The sequence below is a fragment of the Pinus tabuliformis genome, chromosome 2_2 (assembly GCF_031772625.1).
Source record: "Pinus tabuliformis cultivar Carrire ecotype Pingquan chromosome 2_2, CPIR1, whole genome shotgun sequence".
Lineage (NCBI taxonomy): Eukaryota > Viridiplantae > Streptophyta > Pinopsida > Pinales > Pinaceae > Pinus > Pinus tabuliformis.
The window spans coordinates 179,686,123-179,705,203 of record NC_142300.1 but is presented as its reverse complement, the minus strand read 5'-3'; the positions used below and the strand labels follow the sequence as shown (position 1 = coordinate 179,705,203).

Here is a 19,081-nt window from a genome sequence, read left to right as displayed (position 1 = left end):
AACAACAGCCATGTCTTGTAGGTTTAGAACTAACCAGAGAAATGAGAAACCTTCTGAAAAACAGCAATAAAAAAGCCTCCTGTATCTTGATCATGGGGAACAATCCTCATACATCGCTCTAAAGGAAGACTGGATACTTCTACCTCTGCTTCAACCTTCTCACCCTCTACATCATTCCCCTCTAATGGTACTTCTAACAATTCTGAAACAGTGTTTCCATCACTGCTATCTTGCCCTGTGTAGCCGCAAGCTTTTAAACCTTCACAAGGCATATCATTCTTGACAGATTTTTCTTCTGCCTCTTTTTCTGAACCATTATTTACTTTTGATCCCACTTCAATCTCTGTTTTCTTGCAATCTTGTGTAGCATCAGAAATACCGCAATTCTTCCAGGCTTTACCAGAAGGAAACATGCTAGGCACTATTGTAGTCTTCCGGTGTTTATCAACCTGTCTGTAAGATGTAAGCCAATTGCCTCTATCACGAACCTAGCATGAAAAAAACAGAAAACATAATTCCTGTCATTCACAAGCAGTGCTACAAGCAATACTTCAAAATTCAGCAATTCAATTTGCAGAAGGTAACTGTTCTAAACTGTACACCAATATAATTAATTATAGTGTATCAAAACCCTTACCAGTATTCACTAATACAAGGATATCTTACATTTGGAAAATTTTCAACAAACATCGGAAACACTGGGCAATACTGACACCACAAAGGATCTTACAATCCATATTCCCCTGATTTTATGTCACCTGAAACCTGAGTCACCTCATTCATGTTTGTATGTGATTTTAAAACAAACATTACCAGTGTAAAAAAATAAGACTAGATTTGCCAGTCAGATCAACAAAGAAAATATGCTAAAATTGTTGTCACTTTATATTTACATATATATTTTAAATTCAGATTTGAACCAAAAATCTATCAAATTATATAATTAGACTGAAAAAATGCATATGTTAACACCACGTTTCCAGCACATAGTGACACAGGTACATGGGAATGTTGAATATTGTAGCTACGGTCGGTCTTCATAATTATTTAGGCCTTGAAATATATATAATGAAAATGTGAGACATGTTCTTCCTGTCGGCTTCAAAAGAGAAATTTTGATTTTTTTAAATTAAGTTATTTGCCTCCAAATTGTAAAGTCAACCCTTCAAGAAGTCAGGTCGGCTTGCCCCTATGGTCATACCCATTCAGCCTCCTACACAAGTATAAATAGAGGGCTTTGAGCTCCTCCAAAGGGCAGTTTGATGATCATCTGTACAAGAGCAATTCGGACCATCTGAACAAAAGAAGAAACGACAAATCTGAGCAAAAGGAGGAGGAATCTGAGGAAAGAGAAATGGTGAATCTGAGGCAGACCCTCAGCCATTAGACTCAGGAGACCTTTATATCATCAGCCTCATCATCCAATCTTTCACTCACTCTCTCTCTTTTGACAAGTTCTTCAAGTTGTCCAAACTCACTTCATATTTTGTAACACCATAACTTTATCACAGTGTGGTCATCCTAGAGACAACATATTAAAACACCACCAATCTCTGGAAAATGTACTTGTCACAAGTACAACTAGATTTAGCTTTCTAATGCACTGATTTACAGGCCTCAGATTGCATTGCCAATCTCAATGTTAGCTTGATCTATCAAATCACTGTGTTCTTGATCCTCTGCCAAACACTACAGGTAACACACTTTGTGTACATAACTTTGTCATCAGGTTGATCTCACACACTCTAACAAGCAGCAAACTGAATACAAATTTTAAATTTAACCTTCTCCGCAATAACTAATCTACTCACTCACAATGTTCATGCAATCAAGTCATGAAAATACATAACACATCATGTTTTGGCAGCAATATAACAATCTCCAACAAATAACCATACTCATCTATGTCATTGCAGGGATATACATTCAACCAACATTAGTACCTCTGTCGCTGATCTGCAAAGACATTGTCAGCATAAATAATACATAGTATCTGCCCCTGGATACACAATAATGTTAGCACATGAGAGCTCTGTCAACACCCTGTCTTCAATCTCTACCAAACACTCATTTTTGTCTCGGCCATTTGACCTTCACAACAGCGTAATGGTGTATCTCTGTTACAACATTTTGTAGTCTTCAGCACAATGGACAGGTCAACCTGACCAAGACCAAGCTCAATCCAACTCACCCACTATTAAGCATACTGAATGACCAGATATACTCAAGCATGATTAGATCAAGTCAACAATCACAGGACAGGGAGTCTCCAAGCTTAGATTGTTCAGAACAATATATGAACCTGCTCTGCTGCAGGATTATTTTGAACCTTGACATCTTCCTTCTAATCAGAGGATTCATCATGGTTTTGCAACTTCACAAGTCCTGAGAGAATGACAGCTGAGATTTCTTTATTCACTTGATCTTCTTGCTTTTGTTTTCTTCTCCAGACCTTCTTGTACATGATATTAGAGTTCTCCTTCATGAAAAATCCACAATGTATCTGCAATCACGAACTATATGTCCATAGTTATTGCATCTGTAGCATTCTACATGATATCTGAATGATGGAGTAAGTAACATATACTTTCTTCTGATGAAGCCATTTGGATATCTGTCTTGTGATCCTGTAAGCTTGCTTCTAGGGTTTTGATACTTGCCTTGATAATCATCCCTGTCATAAGCTCTTGATGTTGTTGATCTTCTGAAGACATTCTTCCTTGGGGGTGGTACAGCCCTTTGTTGATACTTGTCCTTGATTACTTCAGCATTATTTCTTGGAGCAGCAACATTTTCTAACTTCATTTGTCCTTCACATCAACTTGGCCTTTGAAGGATTTTGCTATAACGCATCTCTTCAACCTTGCTTTGCAGGGGCTTGGAGCATGTGCCTTCATTGCATGGAGCTTTACCTGTTTCTTTTGCCTTCATCTTCAAGCGAGCAATTTCTTGACCCTTCTCATTAATGACATGATTTTTCCTTTCGACAACTTGCAATTGCTCCTACCATTCCTTGAGCCTGTTTATTTCATCTAGAGCTGCATCAAGTTCCTTTTGCAATTGACTAAATTTCTCCTCGTACTTTTTAACAGCTTCCTCTAATTGACTTGTGAAGTTTTTCTCTTTCCTTTTTGCTTCCTGCACTTGATGTCTTAAGACAGCAACTTCTTCTTCGAGTATACAATTTTCCTTCGTTGTTTTTCTAAGATCACTTAAGGCATTGTGTTAATGTTTAGGGCTAGATTGTTCTTTGATGTAGGTAATTGCATTTTCAAACTTTTCCAACATTTTCATATATCATTCTCCCAGCGTAGGATGATGTAACGAATAAAATATATATAAATAATGTAAACAGTAATAATCATAAATAATGATTAGTTAAACTAGTAATTACACTGAAGAGGCATGTCTAAATGAGACATGACTCTTCGTGAAGAGACACTTGCCTGATATAAAATCAAGCCTCTCGTTCTCATTGTAATTCATTCTTATTTCACACATTTAATATATAATATTTGTATCCTCATGGATATCTTTATATTCCAAGTCTTTTGGAGTAATTAATTTAAGCTGAAGAACGAACTTTGTTCGCTTCATTTGGTATTGGAGCAGTGGATCCTCTGGCCGCTCCACTGTTGCACAGAGTCATGTTCTTCGATCCAGGTCTTTGACCGTCAAATTCATCAACATTGTTGTCATTGAAGTGTTTCGCTACAAGAATTTGGAGATTCTCCATTCAACCGTGAGGCCTTTGGCCATTTAAAAAAAAAAATTAGTTGAATTGAGGCTTCTGTGATCCATAATATTTGAAAGAATAACTTCGGCGTAAATCACATGTAGACATACATTTGTCAAATGTATGTCTACATGTGATTTACACCGAAGTTATTCTTTCAAAAAAAAAAATTACAAGGATTACCAAAAAAAGATACGGAAAAACTAAAATCTATATATATATATATATATATATATATATATATAGATATAGATATAGATATAGATATAGATATATATATAAGAAAAGAAAAAAAATAGAATAAAAAAAAGAGAAGAGAAAAAAAGGTTTTATATTAAAAAAATTATATTTAAAAAAAGAAAGAAAAAAAAAAGAGTCAAGATAAAGAGAATATTAATAAATAAAAAGATCAATGTATATCGAAAGAACAAAAAAAAAATATTAAAAAAAATATATTCATAATTAAAAGAAAAACAGAAACAAAACAACAAAAATCAAAACCTTACCTTGTCGTTATCGCATCCAATAATCGTCGAGCATCCTACTGCGACCGCCACCAGAAATTGATACCTTGCTAGACCGTTGCTACTGTCAGAGCAAGTCGACTACGTTAGCAGAAACATCCGCAGTAGTTGACATCCAATCGGGTCAAAGTCCATCCAACAACCGTCGAAGCTCCATTGCAAAGTCGCAGTGTTTCCCTTTACCTTTCGTTGCTGCCTCAGGAAATTATATTCCAGCCACTTGCTCGCTCAGAAGGATAGCTTCCCGACACTCGTTGGCTAAGAAAGATAGATTATGTCCCTTCATCAATCCACGATGTCTGTTTGCATCGCTTCCGCCTTCCTATCTGAGTCATTCTGCCACCTGTCCCTCCATCGATCCACGTTGTCTGTCTGCATTGCTTCCGCCTTCCTATCCGAGTCATTCTACCACCTCAGAATCATTCCATCGTTCCAACAGCCTTTGTTGCTGCCGATTCATTCTAATCGATTCATCACGTCGTTCCAACCTGTAGGTTGACCGTCATTGTAGGTTGGTTGAACCACTAACAAATTACAACAACGTATTTAGCCGCAAGATGTATTTATAATCTTGGGGGCCATAGAGTTAATATAATTATATATACTATATAATTATATTGTGTAGTTATATATATTTAATTTATTAAAAAATATATATTAAGAGGAACTTATTAGAGTCAAGGTTATTTAAAAAAAAAGAAAATATTTGGAAAATATATATATATAGAAAGGGTATTTATTGAAAAAAAATATACATATATGTAAGTAACATTAATTAATTAAAATAGCATATTTTAATTAATTAATTAATTTAAAGAACAAAAAAAAAATTAAAAAAAAAATATATATATATATAAGGGAAGATTAAAAAATATATATATATATATAAAGGTGAATTCCGAGATTCAAAGAAGTAACAAAGTTTTGAAGTTTTATAAAAGGAATTACTTTAAAAAAAATCCCAAGTTCATCTTAACAAAGTAAAAATGGAGTCAACCGTTGACGATAAAGAAATTGAGTGTAGTTCAGAAATGAAAGAGGGAAGATTTTCTAAAACCTTTAGTAAATGTGTTGATACACTATTTAAAATCAAAGGATCACTCGCAGGAAGAGATATCATAATCTCTATCAGTCCTGCTGAAAAAAGTAATTATGTTAGTCCTAAATGTGCTAACCAATTGGTGATTCCTGAATCAAATATAGTTGAAATGAATATTTTTGGCGAATATGACAAACAATATGACATAAGCAATCTACACCTAAGTATTGGAGATTACACTTTTACCTCGCAATTCACCGTGAAAACCTTATTTCTTGACAATAGTGACATTGTTTTGGGATCACCCTGGATGGAAACTCTAGGATCTGTCATCTTAAATACGAAAAAAAAAAAAAAAAATTAACATTTTCTTACAAGAAGAAGAAAATAACACTCCAAGATGTTATGCTGAAACCAAATTTAGTAACACCAGAAGATATATCAGATATTTCAAAAGTAATTTCTCAAGAAGGTAAAAAAGTATTACAAAATATGCAAAATGAAATTGACAAAATCACTGTTGACAAAAATGAATAAGTTCTCGACTTAAAAACCATAGTGAAAAATTATTGACGCAAATTAAGAAACTTAAGAAGGATAAGACGTCAATAGAAAACAAGGTACAAAAACTTATCGAGAAGGAAGCATCAAATGTAGGAATTCAAGTGGAAAATAAGGGAACGAATACCGATCCAATGAATATCACAACTCAAGAAGAAGAGAAGAAAGTTGAGGAAAATACAAACTTAGATGTTGCAGTTCAGAGAATGAACATCCCAAGTGAATGTTCCATAACCAACTTAACAACATCTTCACCAGAAGAAAATATAAAAATTGCCACATGCCCAATAAGGAAAAGTAGAGTCCCATATCGGCATTCGAATCATGAGAATAGACGAATCAACCATGCTACATATCTGAACCATTCAAACCAGAAACAATAAATTGATGTTCCGGAGAAGAGTAATGTAACCTCAATCCAGTCCTACGATGACAAGTCGTTACAAAATTCCAGTGATCAGAATATTCCACAGAAGATTAATCTGGGATGGTCTAATCCCTTCTCAGTGCGACAATTTTGTTTCACTTAGAAGATCATATCATCTTGTATCGACGAAGATGACTGTTCTGAGACAGAAAGACTTTCGAAGCCGAAAAAGAGATCAAGCCTTTTTCATCGACAAGCTTTGACGACAAAGCTTTTTGAGGAAGGAGGCAATGTAACGAATAAAATACATATAAATAATGTAAAATAATGTAAACAATAATAATCATAAAAAATGATTAGTTAAACTAGTAATTAGGCTGAAGAGGCATGTCTAAATGAGACATGACTCTTCGTGAAGAGACACTTGCCTGATATAAAAGCAAGCCTCTTGTTCTCATTGTAATTCATTCTTATTATCATTCTTATTTCACACATTTAATATATAATATTTGTATCCTCATGGATATCTTTATATTCCAAGTCTTTTGGAGTAATTAATTTAATCTGAAGAACGAACTTTGTTCGCTCCAGATGACTCTTATAAGATACAATTCCATGCAACTGTACTTTATTCTGAAAATCAAACATTCCATGCATGATAAAACCATGTGGAGTTTCATCGTCACTACATTTTACATTTTAACATTTTAAAGCTGGTTTAATGTGGTAAGATTTGCTGCAATATTGTGCAGCACAAAGGGAACACTACAAAAATCTTCACCAAATCATTTCATTCACATTCGTAAAATTTAGAAACAAGCCTGGTTTTAAGTTCAATATGATCATCAAGGGAGGGCAGTGGAATCAGTATTGAATAATGGTCACATTGTGATTGTGCTTATTGTGGTTAATGTTATAATTATTATTAACATAATAAAATGACACCAATAGTGTCCTAACCTTACGTAGCTAGTTAACGAGTAATTGATATTCGTTTTCATTAGCATACTTTCTATGTACACCATTTTAATTACCAAAAATTTGAATATACTTCTCTTTTCTCTGCAATTGCATGTATTTTATATGCTGCAATTTCATGTTAAAAGCATCAAAATACAAAAATTTAACGTTCTTGTTATATAATCCATCTATGGTAATTTGCATCATAATTCTCTAACAACCAGTAATTAACCTTCCAACTCTTGAGGCCAGGGCGACGCTTTAACTCAGGAAACTCGGAAGACACATCTAGAAGCTCTACTGATCCCCCACTTTGCCTAAGCACCTGTAAAGCAAGGAGAACCAAATCAGACCGCTCATCTTGTCTAACAAAATCTATAATAAAATGTTGAATATGTAGCAACTTATGTTACTAAACAAAGATATGAGTGTCAAACCAAGCATATAGATAGGATCATACGAGTCACTACAATGAGAATTTTAAAATCACAAAATGATAGAAAAAACAAAAGCACAGCTCTCAAGGTTACTTCAAAACAAAACATCTAGGACATCAATACTCATGCACTAATTCTAGACAATTCAAATCATGGTTCATGAACGAGTATCTCTATTCACTAAATAACATTCATAGAATGTTAAATAGCTTCTATTCATAACTATTCATTAAATAACATTCATAGAATGTTGAATGGCTTCTATTCATTAAATAATATTCATAAAGTGTTAAATAGCTTCTATTCATTAGGAAATATGATACAATTTTATCATCTAAGAAACAATTTATCACCTTAAAAACCTTTACATTTTTTAATAATTGTAATATTCACCATAGACCACTAATTAAATCCATCCTTAACAAGCACCCATTGGGGCATTGACTAAAAATAATAATGCAAATAATAAACAGGAATGTTAGTCCAAGATGAAAATGATTTGTAAGGCATAAGCTAATGCAGACTGCTGCCAACGACAATGATAAGGGCCATGTATGTGTTTGGCAAAGTGCAATCAATCCACATATAATCATGTCGAGGAAGAACTCCCAGTTGAATCCAATACCTATCAAGTCTTAAACAATGCCCCCTAATAAGATGCTAGAACCACAACAATAAATTATTTTACCTTAGACTAGAGTACCACAAGCTCTAAAAAATATTATCAATATAAAATCAAAATAAAAAGAAAAATAAATGTATCTAGTGAGGCGCATGACCCAATTAGCCTCCATATTTCCTACCCTGGATCTGAGTTGACCTTTCATTATACTAATTATTAATTATTATTTAATGTTATCTTTATTTTTATATTCATTAAATTGCCTTCCCATTAAGATATCTTTTGTCCTCAAAGCATATTTACGGAAAGGCTTCATACCATTTTCTTTGTCTTGTAATGTCATTGCATCTTTCTCAATTTTAGAGTTGTTATAATTTATAACACAAGACGCTATGAACCCCTAGGTGATGAACAAAACAGTTAAACCAAAAAATGATCTAACCATCCCAATTCGATCTTTTGTGGAACATTGCACTTATTTGTAATGTTCCACTAAGACTCTGGTGCAGTGAGACGCGGGTGAGGGGAGACGGACAGAGGGGACGTGTGGGAGTACCCTCAAATTTTAGGGAAGTTTCAGGGGTGTGAGGGGACGTCGGGGTATATAATTTTTAACTTTATATATATAGAAAATTCAAGTTCATATTCAATAATGAAAGCATAAATAGACTAATAGTAATACATTGATCCACACATAAAATTTAAATTCATAATTGAATTAAATAATGACATACATTGATCCATCCTCATCATTCATTTTGATACATACATCATTCATATGACATACTCATCATTCATCCATACCATGAGATTCAATAATGAAATATTCAAATACATTGATCCATATCATTCATCATTCATCTTTCATCACTATATAATCTACATTGATTTAAAAATTAAATTCATCATTCATCATTCTAGAAGAGCTCAACGGTGGGCAAGAGAGCAGAGCTTGATGGCGGCAAGAGAGCACAACTTGACGGTGAGTAAGAGAGCATAACTCGGCGGCAGCAACAGAGCACTCAAAAGAGCTCGACAACGGGCAAGAGAATTTGGGAAATGAATAAGTTAAACCATGTAAGTTTTAACTTTTTAATTTTTAGTTTTGTTTCATTTTTCTTTTTTTTAAGTTTAGTTTTTTTTTTTTTTTTTTTTAAATTTTTTTCATTTTTTTTATTTTTTTTACAGTTTTTTAATACGTGAAATTTCGTTTTTTCTTATATTAAGTGTGATTAGACAAATTTGAGGGGGGATGCCTAGTGTTGAAAAAAAAGGGTAACTAGGTTCAGTATTTGTCAATGTAATTTTGATCTTTGCACTTGTCAAGAAAAACAATTATTATTTTTATAATTAATATGAATGAGTTTCTTGCTCATTCCATCAGTCTAGGAAAGTCAAAGAGTCAAGATTATATTGAAGAGCTCTACATGAGCATCTATGTAATGAAAATGGGTCAACCTAGAATCTAGCAGCCTTCCAAATGACAAGCACCATCCTCTCTGTCACGTAGGCTTGGAAATCAAATTAAAAGACTATCAAGTCGGCTCATAAAAGATGACACACCGGTTCAATGGTCATGTCATCTTATTTATGGAACCTAACTACTATATATAGGCGCAGAAAGTATCAACATTATACGCAGAAAACCATTGTCGATGTCTTTGAAGTTTCGGTGGTGATTACAGTAGGTAATCACAATCTCAAAGATATCCTTGCACTCCTCTCTGAAATCTCGGTCAAGTTCAGGGTTACAGAAGTCCCAGAAGAAGGTGTCAAGTTCAGTGTTACAGAAGTCTCACAAGAAGTCTCGGTTTCCATATAGCTTTTGAATTGTTTCCATAAATGCATTAGCAATTGTATTGGCTTTAAAAGGACGAGATAATGCACAAAAGTGTGAATACTTGGTAAGTTTATCAACTATGAATACAGATTCATCCCCCAGGCCCGTCGTGTCCCAAATAAGGCAAATCGGACACGATTCAGTCGGATTCGTGTCCTTCCAAACGTGTCCGATCGGGACACAATCGAATTCGGATTGTCTCGATCGAACATGACGTGTCTTGATTTTCGAATTCGAATCCGAAATTGAGCAACCTGTTAGAGTCGGTCTAGTAGCCCTCCATCAGCGATCAAAGCTCTTTGCATTTGCATAAGTAGGTGTCTCATCAGTGTCTTGCATTCCATTAGGCATGCCATAACCCTGATGGAGGAGCTGGTGTCTTTATTCCCCTCTTGGCACTGCTGGATCAAGTTGTTTTAGTCATTAAGCTTTTTCAAGGTTATTTGTCTTGTCTTGAGGTCAAAATTTCTAGGTCTAGGGTTTAGGTCAAATTTATCTTCAAGGTCATGTCTCTGAAGGTCAATAAGTGCCCAGCAAGCCAGAGGGATGATTTTCAAAATGTTTCTTCGAAAGATTCTATCTTGTGCAGCTAATTTTCACCTTGGATTTAAAAACCTTGTTTTTAAAGCCAAGGTCATTTCACAAAATTTTGTAAAACTTGTAAAAATTCAAAATGATTCAAAGGACAGCATGTAACCCTGGCTCCCTTGTCGAGATCCCTCAGATGCTATCCCTGCAAAAATTATCAAAGAAAAGCATCAAATCAATCAATTTCAGGATAAAAGGAAACCATGTGGGTTGTGACATGAAATTTATTCAAAACAATGGCTATAAAGTCTCTCTCCCTCCATCAAGCCTCATTGCGCATTCAAGAGATAGAGCAATTGTTTCCAAGAGAGTTTGAGCGAATTATGTGAGTTGGGAAGGCGCGCGACCTGTTGAACCAGGCGCGCGACCCGTTGGAGGCGCGCGACCCGTCAGGCTGCCCACTCTAGTTCAGAAATTACACAGGCGCGACCCGTTGAGGGCACGCGACCCATCAGGGTTTCCTCCACAGAAAATTACCAGCAAGCTGCCAAGCGACCACAAATTGTTCAAGCTTGTCTGGTAGGCCTTCAATCATATAAATTATGGTTTGCTAAAGCTTGAGAAGATCATGATAATATTTTAAGACCCTTCATTTGCAAGTAAAGACTCCATGTGCTTTTGCTTCAAAATATCAAAGTTGCTAGGGTTTGTTTTGTTGTTTTAAGGTATTCCTTTTCATTCCTATTGTTCCTACATTTTCCCACCTCCCATTTCTTACTCCCTTATCACTGTTATTTAATTTCCCTACCAAAAATATTAAGAAATCAAAAATCAAACCCTAAACCCTACCTTCCATAACATCCTTGCAAATGAAATTGTATGATGATGTTGATGTCATGATTCCTCTCTTTAACCCCTGTTTCATATATTTTTCCCAATTTCCCTTCCAAGTCTCCCTTCCCTAACATTTACCTTGTGCTACTTGTCCCCTTGAAACAGCATTTCAAAACAGTTAAAACAACAGATTTCAAAACAGAAGCAGCAGTACATTTCAGTCACTTTGCCCCTGAAACCATGTCAGAAACCGAAACCGACTATGAGCAAAGTGATGATCGTGAGTCAACACCAGAAGTTGAGCCTGCTCCGGAACATGAAAAACCACTATTGGGCCCGAATGCACGTATACAAGGCAAAAATGAAGGTGCTCCAAAGGCGGTTGGCCAAAGCACAAAAACGAAGAAAAAGGTCCGACCTCCTCCACATCTTGGTCGAGGCTTCCTTGAAGGAGCATGGCACTAAATAGCTTAGCCCCAGCACAAATTCCAAGAAATTTTGAGCATTTTGGGTCATTTTTGGTTTTTTCAGGCAAAAAACAGGTTTTGTCCCCTCAACGGGTCTCACCCCCCGCGCGACCCTTTCATTTGGCTACTCCGTTCCGGGAAAACTCAACATTTCTGGATTTGTCATGAAAAGTTACACATGCTCACCCATTGCCAAGAGATTTTATGAAGTTCTGGGCCTCCAGAAAGTCAAAAAACAAGCAAAAATGACTTTCTGCCACATTTTTGACACACAGGAAGCAGTCTTGGGAGATTGCAATTTTGGAGGGGTAAATGACCACCAAATTTAGAAATTCCACTTGGGTTGGAAAGTAGACATCCAGACCTTTCCAACAAGCCTACTCTTGCCCCATTTCGACACCTGGAAGTGCCCAAAAAGTGCTCTCAAAGCGCGCGACCCGTTCAGGAATGGCGCGCGACCCATCAGGCAAATTGCTCAGGATTTCAGCCTACAGCTCAGCAAAACGTAGTTTTGACTATGTTTGACTTTTTGGAGTTGATTTTTATCCTTCTTGTTGTAAATGATGTAAATTTATGACACTTTTACACTTATGTATCTCTTCTGGAAGATTCATTCACGAGATAGGTGAAAATTAAATGAATGAATTGGTTTCCTAGTTTATAGAGGCAAGTTGTTTTGACTGCCTAGTTTTCAGTGCTTAGTTTAGAATTGGTTGAAACAGCTCCTAGGATAGTGAACTCAACCCCTAGAGGCAGGGAAAGATGTTAGATGATCTATATTATGTACTCTCTTGCTCATTTTCATGGTTGGACTCTTGAGGGAGAAGCTCTTATTGTATTACTCACTGTATCTCTGCAATTTTTGGCAAAGGAAGACCAGGGTTTTGCAGTCCTTTTTGGGATTCTTGTGGTCACATGTATTGATGGTGTGTTTCTCTTTGTACTTGTAAGTGTGTTATGTGAATCATTTCCTTACTTTTCCTTCTGCACATTAGGCAAATGAAGTGTTAAAGTAGAACTCATGATTGTCATGCTCTGCTTTTAAGTTTGCTTAATATCAATGTTTTCGACTGTTTAAAGGGAATTCAAGGTTATTGCTTGCTCTCTTTAACTCCTCACCGGTCATTCTCATCCATCCATCTCTATTAAAGGCATCAATACTGTTTCCTACCTCGCCCCAAAGAACCCCCTGCGAAAACTGTGTCCAATCCCCGCACCTAAAATTGCCATTTCCCCAATTTTCCACCAAAACTTTAAAAATCCCAAATTTAAACCTCTTGATCAGTTTACTAGCCTAAAATCAGTGTTTTCCTATTGGTCATCTCGCCCATTGAAGATCTTTACTGAGATAGACCGTAGAGAGCCCTCTCCTGCCCCGTAGGGCTAGCTACGAGGCTAAGTGGTTTGATGTTGCCTTTAAGTTTACCTTTTTCAGCCTGAGGTGAAATTTCAAGCGCTAACACAACCCTCGCGGCTTTATAAAGGCAGTTTTTGGCATTCTATTTTCACATTGACTTGTTTAGTTTGTTGTAGGTTTTTGTGGGTGTTTGGGAGCACGGAACAAAGGGTGTGGGAGCATTTTCAAGTAGATTCAAGCAATAGGTAACTGCATTTTCTCTCTATTTTTTGCATTTTTATTACAACATTTTGCATGTGCATTTCTTTTACAAACATGTGCATTTCTTTTTTATTTTTTTACAGCATTCATGCCTCCATCAAGGGATGCAAGGAAGGGGCAAAGGAAGTGGTAGAATGTCCCCATTAGAGATGCCCCTTCTCTCCCAATTTCATCAAGGTCTATCGCAAGTGTTCCCTCTATTGCAAGTGGGGCTGCAACAGCAGCTTCAAATGTTGAGGGAAGACTTCCTCCTCAAGATAACAAATACCCCTTGTGGAAATACGTCACAAGAGAGCAAGGGCCAAGCAGCAAGGTGAAGGGGGGAGGCAATGTGAGTTCGAAATGCAGCTATTGCAACACTACTTTCACGAGCACATATTTCCGTGTGAAAGGTCATTTGTTGGCTTTACCAAGTTGTGGAATTGCAGTGTGTACAAAAGTGCATTTACCAAAGAGGAAAGAAATGGAAAGAGAGTCCAATGTTAATATAGAAAATGTGGCTGCAAAATCTAAAAAAACCAAGAATGATGGACCCCTTCCACTCTTGACAAAAAACGACAAAAAAATCACATTTGAGAGTTTTGGTGGGGAACAAACCAGTGTTGCACACATCGCGATTTAATCGCGATAAAATCGGAAAATCGCGATTTTTTCAAAATGACGATTCGAATCGCGATTTTTATCCAAAAATCGGCGGAAATTTTTTTTAACGATTTTTATCGAAAAAATCGCGATTTTTTAAAAAATCGCGATTTTTTCGAAAAAATCGCGATTTTTAAGGAAAAAATCGCCGGGCACGGGGGCAGCGGGCGTTTTATATGGAAATTCGATTTTTATTTTATTCATTCAGCAGTCCGCCGCGGAGGAGAAGGAGGAGAAGGAGAAGAAGGGAGGGAGAGGGTTGCCGTCGCTTGTGGGAGCCGATTTTAGGAGGAATCCAAGCCAAGATCGCGAATTTGTCCATAAACCAGGTATGTAGATTAATTTTTTTTTGTTTTGGTTCTCTAAAAACTTTGTTTTTCATTGTTTTTAAAGAATTTTTGGAAATTTTTCATTGATTTGGGATGGGTTATTTGTTATGACTATGAGAACCAATTTTTGTTTTTTATTTTCTCATTTTCTTTAAACATTGTTTATTTTTTTTTATTTTTCATTGTTTTTTGGGTTTAGAAATTGCAAATGCTAAATTGTAATTTGTATTTACTATTTACTATTATCATTTATGTAATCCTAAATTCCTATTTCCTAATCCTTATTTTTCCATAGGTTTGCAAATTCAAAATTCAAAAACAAACATGCCAAGGAAATTGGATCCTTTCTGGGAATATGGTGACCCTAAAACTCCGAATGATAGACAAAACTTGATTTGCAAGTTGTGTGGAAAGGAAATATTCGGGGGGGTGTACAGGTTGAAGTTCCACCTTGCACAAATCCCTGGACGTGATGTGGGGCCCTGTCTAAAGACAAATGCTGAAATTATCCAAAAAGCCATGAGAGCATTGGGAGAATTAGAGCACACTAGAGACGCCAAAGAAGAACTCAAAAGGCAACTAAGAAGGTCAGTTGAAGGAAGTGGGCCAAGTGGCACAGGTTCTACTGCAGCGTCAGTCAATCCGTTTGCTGCATCATCATATTTTGTTCCTCGAACCACACCTGGTTCACAACCAACTATCGGTTCAATGATGAAAAGAACTGAAAAAGAAAAAGCTGACAAGTTGATGACAAAATTTCTCCTCTGGAGTGATATTCCTTTCAGCATTATAAGGAATAATCCATTTTTCCAACCTACTCTTGATGCTGTTGCCAGTGTTGGCCCGGGGTACAAACTCCCTTCTCTTCATGATTTCAGAGGCCGGCTTCTTCAAGATGAAAAGCGTGACTGCACCCAAAGATTGGAGGATTTTAGGGCATCATGGGCACAAACAGGATGCACTGTTATGTCAGATGGTTGGACTGACCAAAAGGGGAGAACCCTTATAAACTTCTTGGTTAGTTGTCCCTTGGGGACTATGTTTATCAAATCTGTTGATGCAACTCATCAAATCAAAGATGCAAAAAATTTATGTGATTTGCTGGATGTGTTTATTTTGGAGGTGGGTGCAGAAAATGTTGTCCAAGTCATAACGGACAACGCTGCAAATTATGTTGCTGCTGGTAGATTGCTTATGGACAGGCATCCTACTTTATTTTGGACACCTTGTGCTGCCCATTGTATTGATTTGATGTTAGAGGACATAGGGAAAATTCCCTTTGTCAAAGAGGCTGTTGACTCATCAAAAACCATCACAAATTTATTTACAATCACACATCTGTGCTTAGCTTGATGAGAAAATGCACCAACAACAAAGAGTTGGTGCGCCCCGCCATTACACGGTTTGCGACGAGTTTCATATCTCTTCAATCCCTCTTGAATTCTATGTGGGATTTGAAGAGAATGTTTGTTTCAGAGGAGTGGCGTTCTTCGCCAATGAGCCGCAAACCAGAAGGAGAGGCCGTCTGCAGACTTGTTTCATACCAAGAAGACTTCTGGGCGGGAGTGCAGGAGGTGTGCGCTGTCACAGAACCTTTGGTAAAGGTTCTTCGGTTGGTAGATGGTGAGAAGCCCGCAATGGGCTATTTGTATGAAGCCATGGATAGGGCCAAAGAAGCCATTCGGTCCTACTATGATGACAAGGGAGATGATGGGTTCCAGAGACAACTCCTTCTATGGAAGGTCATTGATGAGCGATGGAACAACACACTCCATCGTCCCATTCATGCTGCTGGCCTTTTCCTGAACCCTGCATTTTCTTATGCATGTGGGTTTAATTTTGATGTTGAGGTCGTGGAAGGATTATTAACCTGTGTCCAGAAGATGGTGAAAACTCCAGAAGAACGTATGGAGGTCTCTAGACAAATTGAGCAATATAAGTTGTCAGGTGGCACATTTGGCTTTGAGATGGCTATCAATGATAGGACGGTTAAAATCCCAGGTATTTTTTAGTTTGTAGTATGTACTTTGTAACTTTGTTTCAAATTTCATTGTTTCTTCAAATTCCATTTTTTTCTTATGTTTATTTAAAATTTTCTTTGTAATTTTGTTGTAGACGCATGGTGGAAGATGTATGGTGGCAGAGTACCCCTTTTGCAAAATCTTGCCGTGCGCATCCTCAGCCAAACATGCAGCTCCTCGGGATGTGAGCGCAATTGGAGTGTATTTGAAAAAATACACAACAAGAAGCGCAATAGGTTAACACTTAAACATTTAAAATATTGCAAATTTCCAAATAAATTTTTGAATTCATTAAAGTTTTAAACAATATTTTTTTTATAATATTAATTATTAATTTATTATTTCATGAACTTTGTACAGGTTGGAGTCCCATAGACTTAATGACATGGTCTATGTCTACTACAATCTTCGATTGTGGGTGAAACAACTAGAGAAGACACCTGATACGGAAGCCATCTCATTGGATGGGATTGACACCACTGCTGAATGGAGGGTTGAGACCGAGAGGCCTCTCATGGATCCCACTGAGGATTGGTTAGTGCAGGATGAGGGGGAGGAGGAGGGGGAGGAGGAGGAGGAGGAGGAGCAGGAGCAGGAGGAGGAGGAGTTGGAGGAGCAGGAGGAGGAGGTGACACCGCCTACCCGGGCTACCCGGGCTACCACTACCACCAGTAGAGGACGTGGTCTCCGTCCACCTCAGCCTCTTGTAGCTGCTACTACTAGTTCTTCAGCTTCTAGAGCACGTCAGACTCCACTGCCATTTCCACCACCACAGGCACCAGCTTCTACATCTAGAGGGAAAGAGAAAGCTGTGCCATATTCTCGCAAGAGGGGCAGAGGAAATCAATAGGATTAGACTTTCATTTTATTGTATATGACATTATGACATGATGAGATACATTATCATATTTTTTGTTGATATTTTGAGGCTGAGTTGGACTTGGGACTCAGGACTTACTATTCAGGACATGATTCAATGTTATGTGTGATTTTAGCGCTAGAAATGATATTGAACATCTTATATATTAGTTTTTTTATCATATTTATGTGTCAATGTATTTATTTTATGTTGTAGATGGTTTAGATATTAAAAAAATTGAAAAAAAATGAAAAAAAATGAATATTTTTGTGCCAAACGATTTTTTTCCGATTTTTTCCCGACTTTTTCCCGATTTTAACGATTTTTTCCGATTTTTTCCCGGCGCCGATTAAATCCCGATCGCGATGTGTGCAACATTGGAACAAACAGCAAAAAGAAAGGCAATTTCACTTGGTCTAAAGGGCAAGATTTTTCAGAAGGAGAAACGAGAAGAGCTTGATCTCACCATTGCCTTTTTTTTTATGAAAGCTTCATATCCTTTAATGTTGCATGCTCATCTCTATTTATTGAGATGTGTCAGGCTCTAACTCAAGGGGCTCCATCAGGGTATGAGCCTCTTGGGTCAGAGAAGCTTAGAACCACATTGTTGAAAAAGGCAAAAAAAGAGGCATAAAAATGCTTGAGCCTATTAAAGCATCATGGCCAACGTCTGGGGTTAGCATTGTTTCTGATGGATGGACAAATCTAGCACGGCACCCACTCATCAATTTCATGGTGTCTTCCTTGAATGGTCTAGTTTTCTTGAAAGTAGTGGATGCACATGGACAATACAAGGATGCACAATATATGGGTGAGTTGTTTATTAAAGTTACTGAAGAAGTGGGTGTTAATCCTTGTTTGCAAAATATTGCAGATAATGCATTTGTTTGCAAGGTTGCTGCCATGATTGTGGAAGCTAAATATCCACAAAGGTTTTGGACACCTTGCATTATCCATTCATTGAACTTAGCACTGAAATCCATTGCTTCTGATGTGCTTTGGATTGGTAACATTATTGAGGATGCACGGCATATCCGTAACTATGTACAAAATCATACAAATGCCCTCACTATCTACAAGGAGTACAACAATCTATCATTTTTTAAGATTGTAGATACACGGTTTGCCTCTTCATTCATCATGTTGAAGAGGTTGAGGGAGGTCAAGACTGCTCTTGGGGCCATAGTTATTTCAAAGTTTTGGTCTTTTTGGAGAAAGACAGATCAAGTAGCCTCTAAAAGAGTGAAGGACACAGGGTTAGATGATGTTTGGTGGGAGAGGGTAGCTACTTATTCAAATCATGGACCCTATCATTTATTTGCCTCGATTTGCAGATACAGACTGACCCATCCTAGCAGAGGTTTATGAGGGATGGGATTCCATGATTGAGTCTGTGAGGAGCATTATTTTATAGAGTGAGTGCCTCAAGTATGAGACATCATCAGAGGCCTTCTTCACCACCATACAAGATATTCTTGTAATCAGATGGGACAAGAATTGCACACCTTTACATTGTTTGGCCCACTCATTGAACCCAAAATACTATAGCCATGATTGGCTAAATGGTGGACCTTCCCGCAGATTCCCTCCTCACATGGATGGTGAAATCTCAGAGGGGAGGAAAGATGCATTCAGGCGTGTTTTTCAGGATAGAGCATCCCTTAATGAGGTGGCGGATGTCTTTGCAGAGTTTTCTA

The 19,081-nt window shown here is 37.0% G+C and overlaps 2 protein-coding genes across 2 annotated transcripts in view; one reads left to right on the top strand and one right to left on the bottom strand.

Annotated features, from left to right (window-relative positions):
- The window catches only part of LOC149191989 (uncharacterized), a 458,880-nt gene that overhangs the window by 88,745 nt on the left and 351,054 nt on the right, over window positions 1-19,081 (bottom strand). The window contains exons 11-12 of the mRNA XM_089404452.1: window positions 7,420-7,512; window positions 35-488 (exon numbers count right to left, since the gene is read on the bottom strand). Of these exons, the coding sequence (XP_089260578.1) occupies window positions 35-488; window positions 7,420-7,512 (547 nt within the window). The remainder of the gene's footprint in view (window positions 1-34; window positions 489-7,419; window positions 7,513-19,081) is intronic.
- Window positions 15,809-17,565, top strand: LOC149191991 (uncharacterized). The gene is made up of 3 exons (XM_089406291.1): window positions 15,809-16,505; window positions 16,620-16,761; window positions 16,886-17,565. The coding sequence occupies exons 1-3, from the start codon at window positions 15,857-15,859 to the stop codon at window positions 17,373-17,375; spliced, it is 1,281 nt and encodes a 426-aa protein (XP_089262417.1). The 5' UTR covers window positions 15,809-15,856; the 3' UTR covers window positions 17,376-17,565.